The following is a 22,583-nucleotide window of genomic DNA, read 5'->3' as shown; positions in this document are numbered from 1 at the left end:
TGTTTTCTGTCTGCAGCTCAGGTCCTGGCTGCCAGTTGCTGAGGTGAGCAGCACTATACTGAACAACATTTAGAAATTACATTTCTAACAAAACGTAGCTGTCTGCATGTTCCCGGTGTGTGCTCAGTGGGACTGCAGTTAACATTCCTGCTCATGTCCGACCCGAGGTATTCCTGATGTCTGGGTTGGGTAAAAACAGGGAAAACGTTGCGACCTTAATTACAGCTTTAGTTATTTCAGGGGTCTATATGCACTACCCCGAGGCATGCTGTAAAACCACATAACTACAGAGCAGCTGGGAGTTAATTGTAAGTCATTATTTTGTACTTCGTTTTACGTTCGATCCCAGCACTTTCTCCTCCCACACAGAGACGCAGTTGTTCCCTAGAAGCTGGTACTTGGAGTTCTGAGTTTCCACGACAATTTGGGTTTACCTGGAGGGCGTTTTAAGAAGCAGAATGACACAAATTGCTAGATATTAAGAAGAATGGTCAAGAAATCACTTCTCCTCACTAGATAATGACACTTCCTTAGAGACTTGCTGAGTTTTCCCATGTTGTCTCCCCAAAATGTACCTCTGACATGCTGTTGGTCTTTTGTAAGCAATTCTGGTAAAAAGGTTGTAAAATTGGGGGGCAAAACTGAAAAACACTTTGACTGTGTTGTGAAGAAAAAGTAGACAAGTTACAGAGTGAATTGGGCTCTTGATTTAGGAGGCACCGGTTTTACCAATCTAAACTTTAATAGTTATCGTAATTACCATATTTAACATTTATAAAATGTGTTCTAACAGAGGAAATAATCACAAGATCACACATCTGTACAAAATGTAAGCACTCCTTTTTACTGCAGTGATGGTCCATTTCCTTGTCTGTCAGATATGCGATGGAATTTCTTCTGAGGAATTCCTGACAGCTGCTTGTGTCGCCCTGCACTCTGATTTTTTTTTTTTTTTTCTCAGACGACCTCTCAGACGTCAGCTAAAAATAAGTGGCTAAAAAAAATCAGGTCAACATCAGATATTCTAAATTTAACATCAGTGGCTGGTCAGATTAAATTGATTTTGTACGGATAATGTAGTCAAAAGCACATACACATGTGACTGAATGTCACAGAGCTATAAAAAGGTAGGCCCCAAAGAGCTGTGCAACAAGGGAGCTCTGAGTGGAGCCTCGAGGAATCCCAGGAATGTGAGCTACATGTTATCAAGCAGGGAAGTTGTCCCATCTGCTACAGTACAGACCTGCCGCCCACCGCCCAGTCCTGTAGCATCCCACACAGACAGCATGCTGCTGTGTACTTATGCGTAGTTTTAAATGCTTTTGTAATCAGGTTGTGTTTTACAGTGCACAGCATCCTGAGGACAGAAAGCCTTTCGACTCCCGGCTCCACCATTCAAACACAACTCCACAGCGATAATGCGGCCCAGCATTCATCTCAACACACCAGCCCCTGTGTGACTTGTCTGAGGATGGCTACAATTATTGATGACAGAGGAGAAGATTGTTATGCATAGCCTGTACAGGATGCCATCAGAGACTGTGATTGGGAACCTTTTGAAAATGTCAAAGTGACACATGATTATGAATATTAAACAGCCATGTATAGCCCATGATTACTTGACAGGAGGAGGGGATTTGACAGATGGGGGAATCTCATTGTGAGCTAAAGCGATGAATGGCGATACTGCGGCGACAGAATGCACCCATTAAATTAACAGAAAAATTATGTCGACATTTGTAAACATGATATACATTAACCGGTCAAATGTTGTCATTTACACACAGAGGGGATTGTCAAAGGCCTGTCAGAACTTAAAGCAGGCTCTGTGCAGTTTCGACTTTAAAATTAAGTTCACAATTAGCAACAAAACAGTATGTGATGTCACAGATCTGAAGCCCAAACTGTTACATTATAGCAAGGAAGTTGCCTGCATGCTATGATGGAAACACGATCAGCATCTCCACCAAGATCAAAACAATTCTCATGTGATTTAGCACACGTGTTACAGCTGCCTGTGAATCACTTTCTTCTACCCTAGCATTGTCAAATATGTAAATGGCTGATGGGGCAACATCAGAAGTTATGATGCACTAATAAAGCAATGCATCTAATGTTCTGCGGGTGAGAGTTAATTAAAAAAGACCGCATCTCAGGGATTGCATCATTTCTGAAAGCACAGTCCTGAATGCTTCTTTCACTAAGGGTGAATGCGAAGCTAAACAAATATTTGCAAAAGATGATGCAAGTGTGCTTGTAGTATAAGTAACATTAGATTGAAGCAAAGGGCAAAAGGGTAAGAAAGGAAGAAACTATTGTGAGGCTCAGTTAACTATTTCTACTGACACAAAGCAAGGGGCCAAGTCATGCCAAATTGTCTAGAAATGTATTACCAGCCTGTAGTTACTTAGATTGTTTTAAACCATTTTCCACTGCAGGAACTTAACATAACTTAACATGCACAAGTTCTTGTTTCCATTTTTTGTAGATGAGTCCTGGAGCAAGAGGTGAAACGAAATGCTGTGCATTTAGGGTTTAGCAACAGCACTGTTAATGGTGACTGATAAACAAATAATCTATATTGAGTAGAACAAACAATATGATTAAAAAAAATTAAAAGAAAAAGAAAAAACAGTTGCTAGGTAGAGAAAGAAGTCTGGGTGAGGGAACTATTAAAAACAAAGGAAGACGAGTATTTCTCAGCATCTGCAGTGACACATGGCCAAACAGTGCAGGGAATAAAGTAAAAAGATCAAACAACTGAAAAACTACAAAGTGGTTCACAAAGCTGGACCCCACTTTTGACCACCAGCAGCAGCAGTGCCCTGCAGCGAGCATAAATGTGCAAGAAAATCAATATCTGCACTACTTCTTCCATTGTCTATCCCACTTAACTCTCCTACCATGAAAATTACATAATAAAGTTATATAACATATATGCTAAAGGTCAATGGTTCCCGACTTTTTTTTCTTAAGGGACCTGTTTTCTATCATTGAGCAAACTGATAACCCTTAACTAAGCTACACATTGTATGGATATTTTATGTTATAATCAATGCATAACAATTATAGTACAGAACAACTGATTAACTTTACAACTAACCCAAATAGTTAACACAATAACTGCAGGAAGTTTTTGTACAATAAAGATTTGGATCAATTTTGATGTTTTTGTTTGCTGTGACAATTGCACCAGAGATCAGAGTTTTCTTAATATTTTTAGGATTTTTTAAATACAGTTCTCACTTGGTATTATGTAGGTTTTGATTTAAATTATTTATTTTTTGACAAATTCTGTCTTTCTTCTTACGCTTAAGTTGTTTGAACTGCATATTTTTCTAATGCAGGATGCGGCTGCTTAAATGGAGAGTGAAGGCTCTGTAAGTAAAGCTTGTGCTCAGGTCTTGACCGTACCCTTTTGCTGTGAGATTTCTTTTAAGTTTACATCTTAAATAATAAACTAAATCTTAAAAAACAAAACAAAAAAACAAAACAAACAAAACATACTCCCCTTAAAATCAAGAAGGCCTCATGATCCCCAGTAAGGCTTAGGCAACCCATAGTGGGGATCGGGACCCTCAGGTTGGAAACTAATGTTATAGGTAGGACTGCTGTTACCTTTAAAATAAATTGTCTCAGTTTGTAAAGAATAACACAAGGAGGAACCTTTCACTGAAGGCTAACAAGATAATAAAAGATCAGATTATAGGAAGCCAGAGATTACTGGTTAAGTTCCTGCAGTGCATAACGGCAAGTGAGGATGCTGGTTCTCTATAATGATAAATATGATTATGGATGAATTGATGTAAGTGCCTGTATTTGTATTTTTCATTCCCACTTTGCTATCTTGTGCTCTTTAAAACTGTTGTGTCTTTGTCCCGCCCTCTGAGGATTAAGTCAACCAGTAAGAACATTTCAGCCTCCAGAGCATTTTTTAAATTAAACTCTGAGCTGTCCCACCTCTACATATATTTTATAAAAACCTTACTGCTGCAATAAAAACTCTTTGCTTTCTTGCTAACTATTTCGATTTTCAAACATCCCTTTTTTTCATGGATCAGCCCGGCCGTGTCGCATCAGCCCAATGTGCTCAGTCATGTGTGCAAAATGTTAAAGTGCACATGCAAACAAGCAAACAGACACACCTCAGACATGCACACACACACACACACACACACACACACACACACACACACACACACACACACACACACACAAACCTCACACACACACACACACACACATTGATGCCGGGTTGACACTGTAAATAGCTGCAACACTTTTACAGTGGTACTGCCCCACAAGCTGAAGGAGATGACTCTGCAAAAAAATAAAATTCTGTTTCTTATTGCTTATGTCAGCTTAAAGTTATGATGCTAACCAAAGTGAAGAGTGGATGGTGGGCAGAAATGAATTGAAGAAGAGGGATAATTTAACCATGTCATAACTAAAAACGTCATCCAGCCCTCATCCAGGATGTGTGTGTCGTCTTGGAAAAAAGCAGGACGTATAAAAAGATAAAGAGATATAATAGCCACGATCCATACAGTCCATTTTTGTCACCTGGACAAATGTATTGATGTTTGGCAGTCTAACATATCTGCAGATTGTAAGTGTACAGTAATTGCTACAATCGTGACCGCTATTGTCATACAAAAGTCTTTTTCTAAAATGTATAAATAACTCAAATTAATATATAAGTTATATATTAACGGAATATAAACAACAACCATTGAAACAGAGCTTTAGAACGTTCTCATTTTAAAGTTTATGTACAGGTACATTGCTACTCTCTAACACCTTAACCACAAACCAGACAAAGTGTATCATGTGGAAAGATGCTGCTAGATCTTCTAAGCCAAGGTCATACAGTTCAGCCTAAATACTTCCCCTCACATTATGAATGGTTGTAACACGAGTAAGACCTGTAAGTATTCTCATCTTGTATACAATATAGAACATATAGATAATAGTATCTCTTTAAATAATTACATAATTTAGACTGTGTGATGGCTTGGTATGGTACAGTGTGTCTTCCATGAAGGACTTGGAGGGGAGATAAATGGAAGGATACAGACAGGTAAAAAAATATCAGAGATGCTAGCTGAATAAATAAATCATTGGAGTATAAACTGGATCAAGGTGACATGCAGTCCTCCTTTTGTTCCCTTGTCGTGATCATGTACCAAAAATTGGTCCTGAAAACACAAAGTGCCTGAATTCTCAGGTGAAGTTGAAAGGGATCCCATCCGAAGAGAGAAAAACAAAGAAAAAGTAAAAGCGGTGTCCAATTTGTGCCTACATACTGTACGTACAAGTGCTTTGTTAGCAGCACGAGTTTGGTGTTCGACTTTGGCTGTAGCTTTTCACTGGTGACAGCAAAGGAGCGACGGAAATGCCGACAGTCTGTTATTGATCTGAACACAGACGGTTTTTATCTTTTGCGGTCACCAGGACTGAAAACGATGGTTGGTTCTAGCAAGCGAAGTCCTCAAACACCCCATGGTGCCCGGCGTGATGGTGGTGAGGGTGTGGGTGAGGGTGGTGGTGGTTGGGCAGGATTGTGTTGGCATACGCCCCCTCTGGGTGACTCCGTGTCATGTCGTTGGGCTCCTGCTGAAGACACAGCAAACACACTAGTGTCAATCTCATGCTTGAGAGATCATGTGTAATGTCATATGTGACAATATGCAGATGATAATTTACTTAATTTAAAAGCCTGTCACTGCTGAGGTACCTTGATCATGCTGAAGATGCCATCAGAATTGAAAGCTCGCCTGGCTCTTTGCAAAGTTAAAATAAATGCCAACCAACACCTTTAAAGATATTTGATTTACATGCAAAATGAAGTTTTGCTGTTTAAGGTGAGGTAATATGTAACTATGAAATCATGACGGATGAAATATGAAGCTAATGCAGAAGTGCCAAAAACTGCAGTCCCTCTTTTGGGCACTTGAGGCCGGCTCCAAAACAGTAAATCTCCAATGAGCCCAGTGTTGAAATGCCCCACTTTAGAGCAGAAATAAACATATTTACAGCTTGGTAAAAAACAAAACAAAAACGCTTTTAGTCTCTAGAGCTAATTTAAAAATCCATGACAACTGTAATATATTTGTTTATATAACTTACCGGTTTGCATTTTATTAAGGCTTAAGGTTATGCATATTTAAGGGTGGGGCCTCTTGAGAGCGACAGACTGTCTGTGAGTCAGATCCACCTCTCGCTCCTCCACAGCGCCAACCTCTCACCCAAATATGGTCACTTGTGGCTCAGAAAAAACAAGGTGGCAATGGCCGAAATGCCAAACTCAAAGCTTCAAAACAGCAGTCCACAAACCAGTGGTTTATGTCACAGTAGCTCATCCATTACTTATAATGTCTATGCTACTACCATGCAGCATCTCTGGCTAATTTCACTGTCATGACTGCAACTGGCTGCTGTTCGCTGATAGTAACAGCACATGATTTCCCCTTAATTGTCTTATTTACATTTTCATTTAACGGACTGGAACAAAAAATAAACTGCATTTAGCAAATTAGAATTCTTCAGACTTGTCAGCTTAACGTTGCTGTTTATTGCTGCTTCCAGTCTTTATGCCAAACTGCACTAACCATATCCCTATTCCCACTTGCAAATTTTATTTTCCTAGGATAGGGAAGGCATGACCCACCCTCCACTCCCTCTGATTGGCTTGTACTTGTTGCCTTTCAATCAGTGGCACAGGAAGGCAGAGTAGAGGTGCCATCGCTATCATAGGAAACACAAACTTGCTTCCTGCTCTGTACTAAATGAGACACTGATCCTCTCTGCTATCTCTTGAAAGAAAAACAAATCCAGTGAAGTGACCCTGTACGCTGTGTGTCCAAATGCAATAGAAATGTAGGAGGCTGAAATTTTCTCAGGTGTTGCTCATTGTTAATTCAGTGTAATTGTCAAATGAAATTCTTGGATCTTGTCTGCATTTGTAGGACGGTGTGTATAACACTTACACTTGGCCACAGATGCATCTCTGACCATGGTTTCCAAGAGAAAGATACCAGCAGAGTGTAAATTACTTTTTAAGTTTTGTGTATATATTTTAAATGAATTAAGAGCTGTTCCCTGTTAGCTTCAATGCATTTTCTGTGAATTGCTAATGGATTTTCCAATAGATGGACTATGTTTGCAATGGAAAGTGAAATGTGATGTTGGCCTGTCACACCAGCCAAACACAATCAAAGCTGTAAATAATGACTGATATCGGAATTACCTGTCTTTTCAGTTTCTCTGGCTGACTTGTTTAAAAGTAACAATTGTGTTATAGTTACAGCATGTTGTGTGGAATTGCAACACAGTTATGGCTCACGGTGAGACAAGAAGTCTATTGTTCAGATTTACGCACAATAAAGTTGCAACAACAAATCCAAGCTCCAGGGGAGGATGTGCTCTGCACAGTGGTTAAGACTAATTAGGAACAATACATTCTTAATTATTTTAGGAGTGGGAAAAATATTAATTTGCCTCTCCCTGAATTATTCCCTTGTAGTTTCTTAATACGGTTACAGTGCTGCAGGGAAAGTTGTATACTCTGCAGGAGCGCAGCTATTTGTTACAGTACAGTGTGTGCTGTACCTTTGCTTTCATTTCCTCCAGACCCACTGTTGCCACAGTGCTGGTCTGCTGCTTGTTCTTCTTCTCTTTCTGCGGCCTCAGCAGACGTTGTAACCGGTGCTTGATCACCTGGTTTCACCCATAGCACAGCAGCAGGGAGGGTGAAAGAGCAGAGATGAGTGAGGGAGATAAGAGACGCAGTGGAGTGGAGAGTTCATTCACTGTGATGTCTGCATTACAGGCCCTCCCTCTGATTTCGCTATATTCATACGTGTTTGGCAGTCAGCAGGTAGCCGGCTAGAAAGCTTAAAGGGGATCCGGCTGAGACTGGAGTTCATTTCATGCATGTCTTCAGCACAGACCTGAGCGGATATTAGTTTCTCCAGCCTGGAAATCAAATAAAACTCCTCACCACACATAATAAATGATAACATTTACACCACTGGTCCTCTGATTTTCCAATGATTACGCTTGATAAGAACGCTAAAAATAAATAAATACATTTTGTCAATATTGGGGAAAATTAAAACAAACAATGATGGCACAAATGTGTTTTCTAAATAGAAAAATTAGCCGGTTGCAGCAGATTTCTTGCTGAGGACAATAGCCGTTAATTACTGCCAATTATATCACAGCTAGTACTGATCTCACGTTGTGATTGACTGATGTGTGTGTGGGCTTGCACAGCCACCATACCTCATAGATGTAATCCAGTATTTCTAAGATTGTCAGAATGCTGGCTCCAATGAATAAGCCCATCTGTCCACCAATGTCACCTGAAAAGAAGGAGCACTTAGAGAGAATGGAAGTAATTCCAAAACAGTTTATTTTTCACCAAAAAGTAAGTGCAGCTTAATAACAACACCTTTCGCTTTGCAACAGTCTTTTTAAGTATTCAAATAGGAGAGAAAAAAAGTGACAGAAATCTTACCTAATAAACCTGCAACATCGTAGGCTTTCTTTTGTTCAATGGTTTCATAGTTCAGAGCCTCAAAGAAGATATCTAAGACCAGGAAGTTGTCTCTGGAAAAACAAGTGTCAAACACAGTGAAATGCACTTGTGCTGTTTTTATAAATCACTACAAGTTCAACATCGTTTGAAAAAAAAGGCACCGTTCCAAGTCGTCTCTATGCTCGCTGTAAATTGTCATGATGGGATTGTCAGGCCTACAGCGTTTTACACAGATCTAACCAGCGATTGTGAGATAATGAGGTGTTTCAGGGTTTAACTGAGATGAGCAGAACGAGCACTGACAGCATGCTCAGTCATTGCCACGTCTCTGATCTCTCTGGATTTAGAAAGTCTGGTAATATTAAGTGTTGTGAGGCACCATGAGCTCTTTGGTTTAGGCATGTTTACCTTCTACTATATCCCCGACTATTAGGCGCTGAGAGGAATGATAGTATAAGCACGTTTTTGAGTGCATCCAGATCATTATAATCTGAATATTAGTAAATGTTACATAATGCATGTTGTAAAACAGGATTAAAAGTTAAAGCCCTGTTAGTGGTTGCTAGAAGTTACAATGTTCATTATGCCACACAGTATTAATGTGCTGGATGGAACAGACAATACACCTCGAAAAGTGCACCCATACCCCTTTCTACCTAATTAGCCCATGATTTTGAAATGGGTCCATTCAGGACTCTTGGTGCTATTTCGAGAACCAGCCCATGTTTCCACCAGTTTTGAGCAGATTCGCTTCAATCAAATGGAGGTCGTTGCACAGTGCACAACAAAAGTAATCAGTTGCAGCAAGTTGGCAGATTGCGTTTGCGTTTTAGATATTTGTTTTTATCTAAAAAGAAGCACGGACAAACTGTCTATCGGCAAACTGAAATTGCAAATATAAAAAACACCTAATGGAAACACATCATTTAAAAAAAGACTGTTTATCGCAAAAAAGTTTTTACGCTCACATGAGGTGGTATTTCAGAAAAAGCTATATTTTCCAAAACAGCAATGAAAACACTTTTTTGGCTTTTATAAGTCACATGATGCTTTGGCTATGTGCTCGTCAGTAGGAACTGGCATGATGCAGCAGGTGCTACAAGAGGTGTTATTGTATTGCATAGCTCTCCAAAAGTTAAGCGGATCATCTGAAGTTTTTAATCCACTATTTTTCTGTGAAATCAGACCAGGAAATACTGACCAATCAGAGCAGATTGAGCTTTTTCAGGAGAGGAGCGAAAGAAATATGCACGAAAACGAAGTGTTTCAGACTGAAGATGAATACAGATATATCGAAACAGGCGGTCCAAGAAAAATGATGGTTTTTTTTACATTAAAGAATGTAAACATGTTCTAGCAGAAACACAAATTAAAAGTATGAACCTAAAAATGAGCATAAAATAGGACCTTTAAGTGTTCATTATAATTGCTAAACTACTATGAAAATTTCACACTCAAAATTTGGTTTGGGAGTTGCCTTTTAGTGGTACCTTAGGAAAGACCATAGTCTTTAAATCATTGTTGTTTAATTAATTTCACAAAAATCTGATACCCTAAAAAGTGATGCTGGAGGAAAAGACAGGAAGTCACCTGAAGAGAATCAACCATTCACCCAAAGACAACACATAAACTGATGCTTGTATGAAAACACAGTTGATGTTTGTTTATATTTATGGTAGAGTGACTGGAGGTCATAGTTTACGGCCCTTTTTATTGAGCACCACATCACTGCCCATATGTGAGTTAAGTCTCGTTGAAGGTTCCTGTCGTACCTGATGTAGTCCTCTGACTTGTCGTATTTCCTGGAGAGATAGCGAGCAGAGCCCTTACTGGGGATTTTGACCATGGAGAGCTCTTTACCGTAGCGGGTGAGATTACAGGGTGTCTCGCATGGACAGGTATCCCCACTGTTCTTCTGTAGCTGTGCTGCAACACAATGGAAACAGTGGTTTAACAGACTGGGTCAGGCAAACACGCTACCTGAGAAACATACAAGATACTGCACAGAATCTGGAGGAAAAAACAAACTGCAATCAAGCAAAATGTGTCAAGCACTGGGCTTTTTTTTTTTTTTTTAACTTAAATGCAGTAGAACATGCTGTAAACACAACTATTACATGTTTAAACATGATATAATTATTATGGCTACTTAGTAGTCTAACTATGAATTACAAACTGACCACCTGGCAAATTTAAGCCCAGCATTCACTTTTCTTCAAACTCTGTTTTCATCCACCAACACTTGAAGAAAATATCTTGCTCTTTAGCTGCTACATGCTCCATTATGTTCAGCTAGTCGCTAACTTCAGCTCCTTTTACACCGCTTGTTCAAAGCATTAATATCACACCGTTACGGCCTTGCCTCTTTTGCCACCATGCCCTTATGCATAAAAGGTATGTTTGCAAAAAGGGGGGGCTGCAGAGTTGTCTCGCCTTTGACCCTTTAAGGGAAGTGGTAACAGTGGCGACACAGTGTCTGTGTAAAAGGACAGCCAGCAGGATGGGACATAGGATAAAGGAGCTAGTAGCAATTAGCAGCTAAATCAAAGAGGAAGAACATTGGTCATAAACATCCACAAATTGGGATAAAAACAGTGAGGTCAGGGAGCTCTTTATTCTCCATGCAGAAGGCAAATTAGGCGCCATATGACAGGGACAATAAATGATTGTTACTAACATGTTATGCTATTCTTATTGTTTAGAAAGTGCTGCTGGTGTGTAGCCTATGTTATGTTTTACACTAAAAGCTGATGCTGTTGTGTTAAACATTATGCCTTGCTATTTAAATCATGCACTAGAGCGGCATGATGTCGCCGCTGCTTGGTTCTATGTGAAAATGCAATGGTGGCATAAAGAAGGGACTTTGTAGCAGCTCTATGCGTAAGACGGACCTTTGTCTGTGTGCTGTTTGATGCTGGGTAGGTAGCCCACAGTGGATTCAGTATTTCTAAAAAGTAAACCATCTCCCTGTTTGGCAACAAGGCTGATGAAAGCAGGGAACGAAAACAGTTAACAGTTAACAGTTAACAATTAACTAACAATTAGTCAAAAGATGCTAAAATGCTCTGTTGCATTGAGGGGCTCTGCAGAGGTGATAAAATCTGTGGGTTTGTCACTATGTGCGATCCCTTTCACATTACACATAATAATTGTATCTATTGTTTGAATAAAAATACTGATGGGTGCAGCTTTACAGTTGTCTGTTACTTTATTGTATGGCTGCAGAAATGTAAGGCCTGTTTTTGATTGGTTGGCAGGCATCCATTAAAACTGCATATCAAGACACTTTAATTACATTTCAAGTCAAGTTCAGCCTCTTCAGATGGAACCATTTTGTATATTAGAAAACAGGTGACCATAGCAGCAATACTTAAGAAACATATTACATACATTTCTCACAATAAAAATACCTTGCAGGAAGTGGCCATGGTGTAAGTACAAACAAGTGCAATTGATGTAGTGCAACAAAAGTGCACACCAGTAGACAGTAGACCATGAGGCCTTTTCTCTGTGTGGCTTTTCGGTGCAGTAATAAAGGTTTTTGAAGGGTAAAATGTGTATTTTTAGTGAGAAGAAGGAGCCAGCTCTCAGCATCATTAAATTATATTACTTCCATGCCCAGAAAATTACCAGTAGTTAGTGTTTCTCCCTGCTGTATGGGTAATTTTAAGGATGAACAAATTCATTACAGGATTTGAATGAGGAATTAACAGTTTGCTAAATCATTTAACAGATAAAATGTGCAACAAAATGTCAGGTCACATCACGCTTTATAGACTTCTCAAGCAGGAGTCTCTCCCATATTAGAAACTGACCACATGATATTAACAGACCAATATCGTTCTGGATATATGCACACAACGATGTGTTAGCTTAACCGGATTATTTAATAGACAACAACTGTGGCAGTGGTGTCTGCAGTAATTCAGTTATACCATTTGTCTTGAGAATAAATAATGGAGAACATTCAGTGCTACTGAGGGCTCTGCCAAACATACAGGTAGACAATGAACCCAGTTAACCTGCAGGCATGAATTTCTCACACATTAACCAATACATATCCACAAATAACACCATGTACAAGACTGTACTCTGTCAAAAAACAATACCTTAGGTCATTTTTAAACAGCTTATTATGACCCATTTTTATGTTAGGTGATGTTGTATACAGAGCAAACAATTCTGGTGGAAGAATGGGTCAAATGAATGCTGTGTCTCAATAGAGTGCTGCAGGAAAGAGTCCTAAAACCCGTAAATTACTTCACATTTTAGCACTCCCTTTTTTCTTGTCTCAAAGTCAATGGGTGTTTTGAATGGGTTTTATGGTTTGGTGTCTGAATAAGGTCTGTGGTTAACACAAGCTTAAGAGATTTTCTTGTTTTGTTCTATGACATAAAATATGTCAGTAAATCTCCCAATCGGGAATGTGTCTTGAAAAGACGGTTGCCAGCAAGTGGCTAAATGAGACAACAGAATGTCATCACTTCACAGCCTTGTTGTGGTGGGAATGCTAAAGTCATGCAACAGAGGTGTAGTTTGTTTTTACCTAATGTTTGCTTTAAACTTCTTGCATTTGCATAAACACTTTGAAAATCCTAAAAGTGGTGTTCATATCTGAAGATTATCGTGCTGAACAAAACATGTAAGTATCATAAACCTTTGTTTAGGACAAAGCTGATTTTCTACAATAATCCAAAATCCAGTGGAAAAATCCCATTGGCTTTTCTCTTGAGAAGTTCAGGATGATGTTAGCTTCCAGGTTGTCCTACAAAAAAAATAAAAAATCATTCCTGCAGCACTCTATTTACATTCTTCCATAGTGCATAGGTGCATTTAAATCGACAAGTTTGGCAACATATAGCGCACTATAAGCACCTGGATGGTGTACTCATGAGACTCAAAAAGTCTTTCACCATCTTGGCCAGGTGGCAAAAGCGTAGGGACCACCAAACTTATGGAAATGGTGGCCGAAGAGGCTGCAGAAGTTGGTATTCCTTCAGTTAACAAGCTGACAGACTGGCAGATATTATGGCAGCTAACAGGCTGGCAGATATTTTGGCAGGTGACAATCGTGATCAAATGTTGAAGGTAACGTTGCAATTTGCCATTAAGAAAAAGAAAAAGCGGTCAAATATTGCTATCCACATTTCTGTTAAGTGCACAAGAGCCATGGATGATTTGAAACACTGCCCTGTTGAAATTAGCGCACTATGCAAGTAAGTACATATTGTACACTGTGTACAACATGAACGTTTATTAATGGAAGTATCTGAATTGATACTCAGCAAAGCCCTTCAGCAGAGGAGGCTGCTGTTTATGTCCTGTACAAAACCAAAAGTCAACGTTATTTTAACTTACATACATTATATACTTAACATCATGTTGTCATGTTATAAAAGTTAAGCTATGTACAAACATAGTAATTATTTTAACCTAAACTATGATTCCTTAGCTAAACCTAACCACACTGTTAGGGGTGCTAATTTAGGAAGCACTTCATAAAGAGTAGGAACAAATGACCTATGTGGTCGAATGGTCTGTAGGACTCTGCTATGAACGCAGGAGAGTGAACAGCTCTTCTCAACCTCTGTTTCCAAATTCTAAATGCATTCAGTCTAGACAAAAACAGAGAGAGGGAGCATTGAAAGCAGTAGCTATAAATGTATGATTTATTTGTTTTATAAATCTAACAATAAGGTTATGTGTATGCAAGAGCACGGTAGCGTATATTCTTTGTCTAATACGGGAACAAAACATCTTTAAAATATAAATATATAAATGATAGTCTAATTTATTACCTTTCACGACGGGTGAATGTATTCACAGTATTTGATTCAGGAATATGACCCAGATGAATATGGCCCACTCTTGTGAGATATATCTAAGATTTCATTCAACCATATTTTAAATAGGGTTTGAATTCAGCAAAGAGAGAGATAATTAAATTTCTGGGTTTTTTGGCCGAGAAATGATAATTGTACTTATATGTCTGCCATGACCATTTCTTGCTGCAACCGTGATGCCTTTGAAACCAAGGCACCTTTGTTCAGTCGTGATGTCTGCTGGAGGAGAGTGAGGTTGGACTTGGGGTGGGGGGGGCAAATATACAGGAATGGAGAGTTGGTTTATTATTAACAGTTCAACAATGGAGGCAGCACAGCCATCAAGCTCTAAAGTGACTAAATACAATGAGGGAAAGTAATTTCAAAATATCAAGTCTTCCTCCAGGTATTTGTATTACAGAAAAAAAATCCTTATCATATTTACGGAGTGTGTTTCCATTTCCCTTTGGGGAATCTATTGTAATGAGAAAAGAAATGAGGGAAGATTGTTTCTTACCGAGTGCTTTGTCAACACAGTTGATTTTACTGGGAGGGCAGATATCTGCAGTTCCTGGAGAGAAGAACAGAAAATGAGTCTGATCAATCAGAAACAAAATGATCAGTGACCCGTGTCTGCTGCAATGAGGAACCGTGGCTGTGAACAACACTCCACAGCTTATTAGTCATCTTCAAATGAGGGCAGGCGCACAAAGGACAACTTCCATCCACGGAGCACGGGCTGTCGTGGACGTCTGTCCTCGATTGCTCTGAGAAATGGAACACGCTGGCTTCACCCATAACGCATATTTAGAGAGTCCTTAAAAACCAATCAATGAGTCACTTCCTCGCAGACGAACACATCGCCATTAATGACAGGTATTCATCAGAGGCACAATTAATTGGCAGAGGTGTGAGTGTGTCTGTCTGTGAAATGTTCACGGGGTTAATGTTTTGTGGAAGTCTCCTTCCCAATCACTCAGAAATGTTAATTAATACACAGTGAAATCATTTCTAATGATCTGAAGAGAGTCTATTCACACATTCAGCTGGAGTTATTGTTGTAGAAATTATTTGATAAAAAATAAACCATCATTAAACATTATTGATTGAAGAAATAACTTTATACTACCTTGGTATTTTATTTTTAGAAATTTTGAGTGTCGCGACAAAAGCTGTGCAGCGTCTCTGTATGCTGTCCACACTCTAAGAACAAGAACAACTTAAAAGGCTTTTTTGGTGGTCATCCAAATATAGAAATAGGACGAAATGCTGAAATATTAATCCTGAACCGAAGAATCCAGGAAAACACAGTTTTGCTTCTACGCCTCTCAGTTCAGGAGTCATGAGAAATAAAAATTTAGAATGCTTTTTAAATATCCACCTCAAATACAAATCACTCGTTCAGCCAAATTTTGGGAATCTCTGAAGTTGTTTTTGTGGTATCCAAATAATGAACACAGATGCATAAATATGTCACAAATAATGGAGGCGATAATTAGAACAACATGAAAATAACACAACAAAAATGTAAATCACAGTCTCAAAAGGACAAAAAACATAAACACACAGACCACAAAAAGACAATTAAACTACAAAAGGCTGAAGAACTCGAAGCAGCAGACTGTAAACAAATGCGGGATTATGTAAACACATGCTGATGACATTTTTCTGTCATGTTAAGCAGACTGTAAACACTTTCCGGATTATGTAAGTGAGTGTGAGAAAGAAATGGATTACAAACATTTGTGCCACTCTCTCAAAAGCAAACTATTAAAGTGAGTAAAAATTTCGAGCAACTGGAAACTGGAGCAGCAAACTGTAAACTGCTGCCGCGGCTGCAGAGAACTGCAGGAGAGAAAAGAATTGATACTGTAAATTGTGTTTAAGGTGCAGCGCTCCTGCGTTTCAATGATACAGCACTGCGTTGTCACATCCAGGCTGTAAAAAGATTTTCAATTCACAAGCTGGCCTCACGCTCCCTTGGTGAGCTTTAAACCAATCGCTCTTTGGAAGCTTATGAAGGAATTTCAGCAAACTTAATATGCAACGATAAATTTTATTCTCTATTGATAAGAGCCGTGAACTAATGCGAGCTTCCCGCTACCTGATAGAAGTCCTCTTCTAAAGCCGGACCAGGCAAATGGCCTGGAAAAGCTTCCACATTTATTACATCTGATATAATAAATATCATATCTGATGTAATACATCATCACAGAGAGCAAAGTGGTTCTGCTGCTCTCTGAAGACCTCTGCTCTCTGAACAGCCCTCACTATCTATTCATTTAAAAATTTCCCATTCAATAGTCCTTTTTCTTAGTTATGATTGATTAGTGAGATGGGAGGCTTTTCATAAGTTTGGACTGGATACTCTAAATGGGAGTAAGATGAACACAGGGTAAGTGAAAGCAATGAGATGTTCCCATGCCAGTTTTCCCAAAATCATGAGCTCATGGCTTAATGCAACACAATCACGATCCTGTAGCGAGGCAGGTACTGTCACCCCGCAGAGCACACAAACCGATTAGAAACGTGTCCGCTTCACAGCCTGTCGAGATCAAATGATTAGCTGTGATTCCTCTCTGCGGATCAGACCACCACCACTTTGCTGCGGCCATTACAGCCTGCGAATGGAAGTCTGAAATGTGTGTCTGACATGCAAATTTGAACCTTAGAACCACGGTGTTTATATTCCTGGTGAAGAGCTTCCCTTTGTCAAAATGCCATCAGTTCAGTTACAGCAGTATGGGGTTAAAACTTGTTTCAAATGTCTCATACTGTGTTGTTTATTCACAGAATAGATTTTCTCATATTTCCAATTGTGCAAAACAAGGCCGCAAATGTCATCTGCACTGTGTGAGTGTGGAATCTGCGCATATTCTGAGTTTCTAAATGCGACAACTTCAAACATGCCCACTTATCAGACACATCAGCCAACGACAGTTTGCATTCAGTGACTCAGCTGTTGGACTTTATGCACCCTGGCCGTGGTGACGCACATGCTGAGTAAGTCCACACGTCTTAGTTTGCTGGACTCACCTGTCAGAGAAACTGCATAAATGGTGGAACAACAGTGATGAGTTTCTAACCAACATACTTTGTGTTCTGCTTATATTTATAACACTGCTTTGAACAGATATCCAAATCCATTCACTATAATATATTTATCTCAGATATATTTTGTTTGTCACTGCTTGATTAGTACGTTTAGAGTTGTACTCTGTTGCATTAGACTGAATGTATTATGCTTATTTTAAGATTCATACTCATATTTTGGGTTTCTACAAGAATATCTTAACATGCTTTAATGGTCAAAAAAAACTATTTTTCTCATACTGTCAAGGATAACTACATTCACCCTCTGAATGAGACGTTTAAACACCCGTCTCTTTAAGCCACTCTCCCGAAAAAGCCCAGAATGCTCTAATTGGTGAGCATTTGCTGGTCTTTTGTATCTTGACATCTTTGCACCATCATTGTAAGCAGAGAATGACTGTCACAGAGAATAGTGGCACTTTTTACTGTGGAAAATCAACCATTAAAGCCTCAAAAAAACATGTTCAAGCACAGATACGATTCAATATCGGGGAGAAATTGACATCAGCGGTGACCAAGATTACATGTTTCTAGGGCTGCACCCTAAAAGTCTCCCTTAAAAAAACCCTCCCTTAAGTCAAGCAGCTGTTTTGTTTGTGTTAGCTTTTTCGATGGTCAGTGTGCAGTTTACTTCTGGGAAGGTTTCAATCCCCAGATTTAGCTGCAGAGTGAGCGCTCCTCACTTTCACACTCCTCTTTGATAGATCCTTTGCTAGGTCAGGCTCTGACATGACATTATTTTCTGCCGTCTGCTCAGAGGTGGTGAATTTACAGCTCACAGCGCCTTGATAAGATACAGTCTCTGGCTTTTGTTTGATATCTAGTGTTGGCAAAAAAAGTTGCTGCACATTTCTGATCCATCAGCCCAGGGAGCTGACTTGACTTGTTAAATATTACTATTATTGTTATAACTATTATTGACGATTATTAACCTCATTATTTAAAACTTATGCCACGTTTATTATGAACATCTGACATTACAACATGACATAAAATTAGAAAAGCAGTCAGTCAAATTCAGTCCGAATACAAATGAGATTGGGATTCTCCTAGCCATTTTTTGCAATCTGATATTTTGTTTGCTAACCTTTAATAGTTTTTGAGTTATTTTTAATTTTTTTTATAGATGTGTCAGTGATAATACCCTATAGTGAACAAGGCCAAATACACTTTTTTAATCTTCAATTTGTGCTAAAAATGAGAAAACACCCCTATGAATCATGAAACATCCTGATTTGCTCTGGGCCACATTTTAGTAACCAGGAGACATTTCAAAGTGATTGTACGTTGGAGGCAATCTCTCATTGTATAAGTCAATACTAAATTAATACGATGTAAAAGCAGAAATCCTGAGAGCTGTTTGTCTCCACCTACCAGTGGACTAATAAAAATAATCAATCAAAATAATTAACGAAGGCTGCAGGAGCACAACAGAACCACTGCCAAACAGCTGATATGTTGAACAAATGGATCCAAAAGTCATCGAGACTTTCATGTAGTCTGAAGAGTTACTGTCCAGAGAGCTGCTGAAGAGCAATCCACTCCAGTCATGAAGCATCGAGGTCAGGCATGTGGCAGCCCAAATTACGTCTGTGTGGGAAATATTCAAGTGAGCCAAAAAATAATGACTTGTTTTGCACAATTGGTCATCAAATGTGATGCAAATACTGGGCTGGCTGTTCAATCACTCTAGACTGAACACTGTTGGAGTATTTTTCACTTTTGATTTTGAAGTCGCCACAAAACATGAGAAGGATTTGTTTTGGTCTTTTTCTAACCACACATACATTTTCTTCTTAGTTTTTTCATTCTCAGTCCCTATCGTAATAACAATGTTAATCTGAGAGCATGAATCTCTTACATGTGTGCATTTGTAATTTATGCGCGCGGATGATTTTTTTTTCCCCCCGCTGGGCAATGTGTAACTGTGAGTTAGAGGGGGGATCTTACCGGGCATGTGCACCATCCTGCAGCCACACACTCGTAGGACCTCGTTGGTCTCGCAGAGCAGGCGGCAGGCGCTGATGCTGTATGTGTCGTATCCAGGGAACTTCTCTTTGCTTGTGGAGCGGCAGTTCCCCCAGGGCTGGGGCAGGTAGGTCAGCTAAGCACACAGAGATTTATTAGACCCCAGTCTGAAACACCAGGGACGAACGGTTGCAGGGAGGGGGGTAATCTGCTGGGGGATGGGGACGGTGGGTTTTGATGAGGAAGACCTACCCTCTGCTCTTGACATGAAACAAAGGTCTGGAAGCCCGGAGAGACGCCGAAGCCCAGCTGGTGGATGTAGGGAGGCTCATCCTGACTGTGGATCTGAACTCGAATGCCGGCCTCCAGAGACGTCTCATCTTCAGCATGAAACAGAGCAAGAGTGCGGAGCATTGCAAAGGGAGAGTACAAGGGAATTTCAGATGGCTGACAGCTTGGACTCAGTTTGACGCTAACAGCAAACCATATTTCTGTCGTGTTTAAAAAAAAAAAACCCAGTTGGGATTAATATTATGTGACACCTACAATGCAAACACAAATCTGAGGGTGTGTATTGTGTTCAGGAATTTCCTGTTACAAATCACATTTTCCAGGTTGCAGGAATACAATCAAGAAATGCATTATTTACAGTATGTGACCCAGAGAAATGTAGCTGGTTATTTTAAAGCCTAGCAGGGGTATCTCATGCTGTAGCATATGATGGGATTACACTGGACAAATAGTTTTGAGGCTTACTTGTCTCCCTCCAGATGGGCAGATACTCATCCTGCTGGATATCCAACATGATCTCCAGCCCATTTCCCATTCCACCCTGCTTGCTTTTCCTGGATGTTGTCTTGTTGCCATTAAAAGTGTAGCATTTCCCATATCTGGTATACACCTGGAAGAGAATAGATTCCTATCATGAACATCACCATAAACATGACAAAGTCCACAAGCCGGCTGAGACAAGATCATACATGTGGCGCATTTCAATGAAGGCAGAGATATGAGGAAAAAAAAAAAAATAAACAAGCTGAGCGTCCGCTGCGTGAGTTACTGAATATTACCCCCAAACCTCCGGATGCAGTCTGCTGGCTCAGTCCCTCATGGACTTTGATAAGCTATATCTGAATGAATTCCCATCACCCACCACACAAACTCTGCACAATGCTGCTCAATAGTACTACCATCCCGCTGAAATATCAAATGGCATAAGAGATTCTTTAATCTTCCTTCAAAAGAAAACAAAAGACAATAAGAGAGAGGCGGCTTTAAATGAGCTGTCACGTCACCGACTATCAGAGGAGCTGTCTCTGTGGGGGACACATCATCTCTTTGTTTATGCTTCTCATCCAAACTGCTGCACTTCAGAAAAAGGTCCATTTTTTAAGTCATTCTTCTGGTGTCTCCTGTGAGTTTTAAAAGCATAATTTGTGATTCATATGGAAACAAAAAGATACACAGGATGGGGACCTGGCAACACTTGCAACTTGAATGACAAGTATTGAAATAAACAGACTTAAAGCACCTGCTTATGTGTGCCCACCATTTATTTTGTCTGATTACTTATGATCCAGACATTCAGGATGTTTTTACTTGGAGAGAAATTATCCGGAACGGACTCTGTAATTTAAATATTTACAAAGATAAATAAAGAAGTTTTACATCAAGAAATCTGTTGTTTCTGATGCTGTTTAGCTCCCTGCGGGGGGCTGCCAACCATGATGGCTGGGGTGAAAAAGGCAACAACACCAGTGTCTCTATCTATAATCAGCATTTGGTTTGTTTGTTCTCGGCTACTGTAAAAACATGGCTGTGCAACATGGCAGACTACATGGACGTGGACCCACTCCCTGTAAACAGCTCATTATAAGGTAACAAAAACACAACTATCTTTTTTTTCAGGGGATTATACATCTGAAAAAAAAAACAAAACAAAACTTATATCACATTCAATTTCTGCCAATATATCTCCCTAAATTCTACACAACGGACCTTTAAATAAGGCTACAGTACATCTCAGTTATTAATTTTTTTTCAACCCTGGTACCAGTAATCCCTCCCTCTCTCTCGCTTATTGTTAATGTTAACCACAGTCTTTCTGCTTCTCTCCTCTGCAACCAAGAAAAAAAATCTTTATTGTCTTGTAATAACATTTCTATATTTATCTTTGAAAAAAGTCTTATGCCCTCAATCAAATTTTTCATAAAACTGGTGAAAAACAAATGGTATCAAATATATATATATATATATTTAAAAGGGACTGTATCGAAATTAGAAATTCCAATATTGTGACATTATGATCATGTGCATACTCCATCTTGAATACGCATATTGTTAATTTAAGGATGTGCAAAACCAATGCTCCAAACAGATGCAAGACACACGAGGCTACTATCACTCCAGTCCATCCATGTAGATAAAAGTAATATTTTTCCAGCACTAATGGTTTCACTCTTGTTGAGTTTTTACCTGATGATGTCTTTGTGAATATGATTTCATAGTTTTTATGATGGTGATTTTAGGCCTAGCTATTTTATTTACTTGTTATTTCACACGATTTTATGATATCTGGATAGATTGCTGCTTGTTTATTGTCTTGTAAAGTTTCATTGAGTGCTTTGAAGGCTGTCGATAAATACAATGCATTATTATTATTATCATTGTTATTATTATCATTATTATTATCATTTTGGGGGAAGTGATGAAAGTATTAAAGCCAAAGAAATCCCATGGCAGGATAGGTCAGCCGTGAACTTGCTGGAGAAATGACAGTGAAATAACAATCGAGCTGAGAAGACGGCAGACGTATCATTAAAGAGACACTGTGATGGTCCTGGCATTCTCCAAAACATCGACATCTGTGTTCTGACTTTGATATCAGCTTGATGCACCTAATGAGTGCTGTGATGTCTAAATAAGGGATGCTGGTGGAACAACAGACACTCTCATTTACAGACCACAGGGTGTATTCACATCTGAGATGGTTGAACAACAAATCAAAGCCACGGTTGTGGTGTTCAGTCCAGTCATTCCCTGGAAGAGTGGCAATTTAGCAATATCCACAACAGTGATTAGAGCAAGAAATGAGTACCATTTACAAAAGCTCAGTGTTTAGAAGGATGGCTGCATTTTACGCAATAATAGACCTCGAG

The 22,583-nt window shown here is 39.3% G+C and overlaps 1 protein-coding gene across 2 annotated transcripts in view; it reads right to left on the bottom strand.

Moving 5' to 3' along the window:
- Positions 1-932: 932 nt before the first annotated feature.
- The window catches only part of asic4a (acid sensing ion channel subunit family member 4a), a 108,813-nt gene continuing 87,162 nt past the window's right edge, over positions 933-22,583 (bottom strand). Inside the window, exons 2-10 of one of the 2 annotated variants that reach the window (XM_088083068.1) lie at positions 20,182-20,326; positions 19,678-19,805; positions 19,408-19,561; positions 14,882-14,935; positions 10,315-10,468; positions 8,522-8,613; positions 8,287-8,366; positions 7,612-7,719; positions 933-5,613 (exon numbers count right to left, since the gene is read on the bottom strand). In XM_088083068.1, coding sequence (XP_087939194.1) covers positions 5,476-5,613; positions 7,612-7,719; positions 8,287-8,366; positions 8,522-8,613; positions 10,315-10,468; positions 14,882-14,935; positions 19,408-19,561; positions 19,678-19,805; positions 20,182-20,326 — 1,053 coding nt within the window. In that variant the 3' untranslated portion in view covers positions 933-5,475. Of the gene's footprint in view, positions 5,617-7,611; positions 7,720-8,286; positions 8,367-8,521; positions 8,614-10,314; positions 10,469-14,881; positions 14,936-19,407; positions 19,562-19,677; positions 19,806-20,181; positions 20,327-22,583 lie in introns of both variants that reach the window. The other variant, XM_042494639.2, reaches the window with a different exon arrangement.

This window comes from Plectropomus leopardus, chromosome 10 (genome assembly GCF_026936395.1).
Source record: "Plectropomus leopardus strain MGB_pleo_1.0 chromosome 10, ASM2693639v1, whole genome shotgun sequence".
Classification (NCBI taxonomy): domain Eukaryota; kingdom Metazoa; phylum Chordata; class Actinopteri; order Perciformes; family Serranidae; genus Plectropomus; species Plectropomus leopardus.
Note: the sequence above shows the minus strand (reverse complement) of the source record. Positions and strands in the feature narration are given on the sequence as shown.